General features: G+C 46.9%; 1 protein-coding gene across 48 annotated transcripts in view; it reads left to right on the top strand.

Annotated features, from left to right (window-relative positions):
• Positions 1–4,708: 4,708 nt before the first annotated feature.
• Tcf7l2 (transcription factor 7 like 2) overlaps positions 4,709–6,305 on the top strand; it is a 187,627-nt gene continuing 186,030 nt past the window's right edge. For 34 of the 48 annotated variants that reach the window (XM_020167001.2, XM_020167013.2, XM_074078289.1 and 31 more), the window contains exons 1-3: positions 4,709–5,436; positions 5,698–5,764; positions 5,968–6,092. In XM_020167001.2, the coding sequence (XP_020022590.1) occupies positions 5,248–5,436; positions 5,698–5,764; positions 5,968–6,092 (381 nt within the window). In that variant the 5' untranslated portion in view covers positions 4,709–5,247. The remainder of the gene's footprint in view (positions 5,437–5,697; positions 5,765–5,967; positions 6,093–6,305) is intronic. The other 14 variants (XM_020167000.2, XM_020166999.2, XM_020167012.2 and 11 more) reach the window with 3 other exon arrangements.

Raw genomic sequence — 6,305 nt, 5'->3', positions numbered from 1 at the left:
TCAGGCATTTTAATATGTTAAATACACAACCAATTATTAATTCTAAAGACTTCAACAAGATCAGCCAAGATAAAACTTTTTTCACCTTTTTCCCCCTTCTCAGAAACATTTAGACCTACCCTATGGCAACAACTATCAGGAAGTCTCTACCCTGTGTATCAGGATAGCACAAATAATTCAGCAAAAAAAGCAGTGCAGTTCTTGTAGCCTGGCATTAGGATAAGTATATCTTAAAAAAGTTCTTATGCAGACTTGGCTTCAGGCAATAAAACGTCATAGATGTATAACTGTAGCAAGTGAAATTTCTAGGGAACAAATTAGGCTGCAAACATCTTCTGGAGACGGCAAGAAAGGAATCGTACACTATCCCAAAATAAGGCAAGTTATGCAGTAAATGTTTCATTTATTGGCCTTCTTCCATTATTATTAGGGCTAAAAGACATCTTGTCAATAAGAAAAGTATATTTACGGAGGACTGATGTCTTTTGGAAAGCTGTTCCTGTCACAAATGCCTATAGCAGTAGTGATCAGTGTATGAAAGCAGGTGGTGAGGCCCTGCATGAATGCATACATCTCCCCATTAACCCCTTGATCATCAGTCATCATTGTCACTTTATTGCCTGGACCTGTTATTAGCTGAAGCAAGGCGATCAAGCCAGGTACTTCAGAGAAATGTCAGAAGAGTGTGGCTCAAGGTTTTAAGAGGAGGGTGTGTGTCTTTCTAAGTCCCTTGACAGAATTGTTCCAGGAGAAAAAGGATGCCTGTGAAGTGGGCCCTTTGGCCTACCCCTTCCTCCTGCTAAAATGGAAAACTCTTGGATTTTTAATGTTCCCATGTTGGCAAAGCAAGGCGCTTTCCCCAAGGTCCAAATAAGAAACCATCACCCACGCAGAACAAAAAGCAAACAGAAAAATCTCACAGTGGAATCAGGACTTTGGCTTCTCAACATTTCCCCATTTTATAGCTTCCTTGTGTTTTCAGATTCTTTTTTTGGCTTCCCTCAGTCAGCACACTCCCTGCATAGATAAGTCTAACACAGTGGGTAACAGATCATCCATCTTGGAGCAGGGATCTTTAAAGGAAAACTGCACAGGAACAGAAGTACACACACACACATCCCTGTCGAGGGTAATTTAGTAGACTCTTGCCCAGTGATTGGGGGAGCTGAATATGACTGTCAGCATGTATTTCCTCCTGGTAAGTCTGAGCAGACTATCCTTGTTTTTTCTAAATTCCAAAGTCAGCCTTCAACATGGTTTGTCTCCTTTACTGGTGTGCTGTGAAACTCTTGGCCCTAACTGGGGTGTGGGAGGAAACCAGAGTCACGGACTCTTTGAATATTAAAAAGCACATAGAAAATATTCACCTTATTCACCAGGTGAAGGGGCCACAGGTAACATGGCATATGGCCAACCTATTTCTCCAGTTCCCACCAAGCACATTCCCATATTTTAGTGGGTGCCTAACACTCCACCATAATTTCCCCATAGAGAGCCAATACCAAAATGTAAATCATCTTTTATATAAACTGTAACTTCCTCTTCACACTCACTGATACATATGAGCAAGGAATTACCTGGGGTAGAGGTGATCTAGTCACTTAAGTTTTAAGGTAAAATGAAGATGACTGATATCAACACTTAAGTTTCCACAGAGAAAGCGCTAAGGGAAGGAAGGCTGAAGAGGAGACAACAGAAAAGTGAAGAAACAAGAGTAGATGAGGAGGAGGAGGAGGAAGAGAAAGAAAGGCTGAGGGACAGTTTCTTATAGTTCAGGACCAGGACTGGCCCCAGAAAGGGGCTTCAAAAGATGAGGGCACAGCTTCTTCCCCATCCTGCCCACTCCCATATGCAGAGACCACGCTGGCCAAACCCTTGCAAGGCTCAGGCTAGCATCAGAACCATCTGGTGTTCTCCCTATGGTTTCAGAATCTCTGTCATTTGGGCAGAACCCAGTCCTACAAACTTAAGAGTTGTCATTGCCTAGGGAGAAGTTGCCTTCATACTTGGATCAAAGCCAACACTATTTAAAGATTTCACACCAAATCCATAAATTATATGTCCACATTGGGGGCCAACCTGACTTTTCTTTCTTAAATATTGAATTACCTTGCTTCTTGCCAAGTGCACGTCCAATCCTGCCCCTCTTCCATCTGGGCATGACTGTGAGCCCCTCCAGAGACCAGGGGTTATTGACCCTCTGAGATCTTGTTGATCTTCCAAAGTGTTTTCATAGCACTTAGCAACGAAATGAAATGTGGTGCTTATGCTAGCATGGAATAAGTTTTAATTGCTTAATTAAATCAGAGATTTAAGGGAGGAAAGACTCAAAAGTTCCCTTTGAATAAAAAAAACAAATGAGGATATGTCAAAATGGATATTACTGAACATGGGAAGAAAGCCTGAAGTATTGACATGTGATAAAAATGCAGGCCAGACACTAAAAACAATAGGGACACTCTTTAAAATTTCAGTTTGGCCTATTTATGAGCTTTTATTATACAGGTAGTCCTGCAAAGCACATAGAAGACCTCATTATCCAACTTAATTCAGATCAGTTTAGGTTAAAAAACAAAACAACTTAAAACAAAAAACAAGTCCACCTATACAGGACAAAGAAATTTGTCATAAAAGTGACTGACTATAAATATGTTCCAGTTTATGTAAATAAGCTCTTAAAACAGATCTTAGGAAAAGTCTATGCTTTATATAGACAAACTTAGGCACAAATATACAGGTGACAATTAGCAAGTGGGTAATGCTATGGTCATTTTGGCTAAATGTGTAAATCTAAAGTGAAAAGACCTAAAAAAGGAAACTGTTAAATCCATTTGTACATGGGTTTAACAGTGAAGCATTTCATTTTTCACGTTTTTACTTGGTATCTTGAAATAATCCCTTTTCTGTCTCACTCACCAGCTTAGACTCTGCGCCTGCCTTATTTATTTATGAAGTCTGAAGGTTAGTCCTACCTGCTGAGACTAATTAGCCCTGTGCTTTGTATCCTATGCAATCCTGTCTGATTAAATGTACACATTTGTTTTACTTCTTTTCAGGCTCCTTCTCACTCCACTTGTGATATTCTGATTAATATTAAAGTTGGGAGTTACAGTGTTTTTCCTCTGTCTCCCTCCCAACCCATTTTTATTTTACCTGCATCTTACTCTTTAGTGTGCAAATTCGGTTGTGAATTTTCTTCAGCGCTGGGGAATTCGTTGGCCTTGTCAATCTCGGTATCATTATTTTTAGCAGTCTTCTTTCTGAGACCTTAGCCTATAAAACAGTTTTGCTGAAAACCCAAACTCTCTAAATAGTATATAGTAAATTTGCTTTCTTTTGGAAATGTAGGTTCTGATGGGCCAGCTGAAGTTACAGGTGAGTTTTTTTTTTAAGGGAAGTGTTGTTCCTAATAGGCAATTTGCTAATTCCTATTGATTTTTTTTTTCCTGGTTCTTTTTGTCCCCCTTTTCATGTTGTTTCCAGTCCATTTCTCATTTGGATATTTGCAAGAAAAAGAATATTCTTGCTCTGTCATCCAGGAACACTGTGTTTTGGGATCTAGGCCTTTGTCTTTTAACACAATTCTGTTCACCATTTACAGCAAATCAATCTGCTTGCCTGGTGTGTGTGTGTCTAACACTCAACAAATACTCGTCTCAAATCTCAGGTTTCCCACTTCCTCCCTGAGGTCTTCCACTCCAGCTTGGTTAGCAATCTCCTACTAGGAGCATCTTCATCTTGCTATTTGGTCAGTCTTTAGGGATTTCACTTCAGACCCCCCGGGGAGAAAAACTCCAGCCCCACTGATCTCAGGGCTTGGTGAACTTTCAGTTTTATTTTCCCTGGCGCTGTTAACGCCCAAACTTTTCACCTCCAAAGTCAGAAAGGACTTTGATTCCTAGCTCACTTCCTACCACCTCCAACGTCAGTTAAAAACCAAAACACTTTACATTTGGAAGAATCATATATTTTTCCTTAAGGATATTTGTAATGCCCCTGACAAATCCTACAGTGTCTGTTTTTTGGATAAGAAGTCATCTTGGCATCTTTAACCTAGTGGGACTTTACATTTAATGACATGATTCACTATTACTAAACACAAAAGGGAGGGGGAGACGTCGTGGGTTAATAGTCTCTTTCACTGTAGATGACCAGGAACTTTGTCCAGCCCCTCCGCTTCCCAAGCTCTCACAGAGCCCGGGGGTGATCTATGCTTTTGCCCACTTCTGTTACATCCCGCCCTATGGCGGCCCATTTCACTGCGGGACTAACCATTAAGCACCCCCTCCCCTAGTCCACCACACTCCCCTCCTTCTCCCCTTCCCTAAGACTTATTTCTAATATTTCTAAAGCGCACTTTTCTGGGCCTCTCCCCATCCCCGCCCCCCAAGTGGGCTTTCCTTCCGCCTTCCTCGGCTCAGATTCCCGAGTCGGTCGCCACCCCTTTCCCCTCCTCTCCCACTCCGCATTGTCTTTCTGAAACCGCCCCTCCCGGAGTGAGTCCCGCACCCTGCCCGGACTCCCGGCTCGCGCACTGCGCGCAGGTCCCCCGCCCCCCCATCCCCCCCGCCGCGCGCCTCCCGCGTCCCCCTCCCTCCTCCCTCTCCCGGCGCCCGAAAGGATCATTGTTGGCCGCCCCCGCCCCGCCCACCCCGGCTGTTTATTTATGCACACGTCACCGGGCCGGCCCCGCCCCCCGGCATCTCATTAAGGCGAGTGTGTTCCTCTCGCCCTGTCAATAATCTCCGCTCCCAGACTACTCCGTTCCTCCGGATTTCGATCCCCCTTTTTCTATCTGTCAATCAGCGCCGCCTTTGAACTGAAAAGCTCTCAGTCTAACTTCAACTCACTCAAATCCGAGCGGCACGAGCTCCTCCTGTATCTTCGGCTTCCCCCCCCTTTGCTCCTTATATCTGACTTCTTGTTGTTGTTGGTGTTTTTTTTTTACCCCCCCTTTTTATTTATTATTTTTTTTTTTGCACATTGATCGGATCCTTGGGAACGAGAGAAAAAAGAAACCCAAACTCACGCGTGCAGAAGATCTCCCCCCCTTCCCCTCCCCTCCTCCCTCTTTTCCCCTCCCCAGGAGAGAAAGACCCCAAAGCAGAAAAAAAGTTCACCTTGGACTCGTCTTTTTCTTGCAATATTTTTTTTGGGGGGGCAAAACTTTTTTGGGTTTTTTTTTTTTTTTTTGGCTTTTCTTCCTCCATTTTTCTTCCAAAATTGCTGCTGGTGGGTGAAAAAAAAATGCCGCAGCTGAACGGCGGTGGAGGAGATGACCTAGGCGCCAACGACGAACTGATTTCCTTCAAAGACGAGGGCGAGCAGGAGGAGAAGAGCTCGGACAACTCCTCGGCAGAGAGGGACTTAGCTGATGTCAAGTCGTCTCTAGTCAATGAATCAGAAACGAATCAAAACAGCTCCTCCGATTCCGAGGTAGGAAAAGCCCCTCGGGCTGGTGGGGTTTTTATCTCTTTCCTGGGTTTGGCAAATGTGGCTGGAAGGCGAGAAGTCGGGGCTGGGGGCGGCGGACGCCGCGGGCCGGGCAGGCGGCGTGTGCGCGCGGGGCCACCACTGCAAAAACTTGTAACCCTGTTTTTCTTTCCCCCACCCCCACCCCGCCGACTCTGTTCCCCCCGTACCCCCTTCTGCGTGGCGTTTGCCCCTCGCCCTCCCCACCTCCACCTCTCCGGGAAGGCGGAAAGACGGCCTCCGCCACGCTCCGAAAGTTTCCGAGATAAATCCCGGGAAAGTTTGGAGGAAGGTGAGTACGCCCCGCGCGCCCCCAGTCGCCCGAGCTGTCCCCACGATCGGGCCCGCGCGCCCCGGCCCTGCGCCCCGCTCGGCTCGGCCCAGCGCTGGCCCGGCCGGGGCGCGCGGCCCCTCCGGGCACTTTCTAAAAAGTTTCTCCTGCTTTCTCCCGCTCCGCGCGGCCGCCGGCGTCCCCTCGCTGCCCCGCCATGTTAGCCGCCAAGAGGCAAGATGGAGGGCTCTTTAAGGGGCCACCGTATCCCGGCTACCCCTTCATCATGATCCCCGACCTGACGAGCCCCTACCTCCCCAACGGATCGCTCTCGCCCACCGCCCGAACCGTAAGTGCCACTGCGCGCGCCCCCGCCCGCTGCCCGCCCGGCCCCGCATGCGGCCCCTGCCCTGCCCCCTCCCCTCCCCCTCCCCACCTCTCCCTCCCTCCTTCCCCTCCCCCGCTCGTGGCCCAGGCAGCCCGAAACTCTCCAAACTTCTCTGCCTTTTGTGGACTGGATTTGTTTGCACTTCGCCATGTTCTTGCTTTCAGTTTGCTGCCT

Source organism: Castor canadensis, chromosome 7, assembly GCF_047511655.1.
Source record: "Castor canadensis chromosome 7, mCasCan1.hap1v2, whole genome shotgun sequence".
Lineage (NCBI taxonomy): Eukaryota > Metazoa > Chordata > Mammalia > Rodentia > Castoridae > Castor > Castor canadensis.
This window is presented reverse-complemented; position numbering and strand designations above follow the sequence as displayed.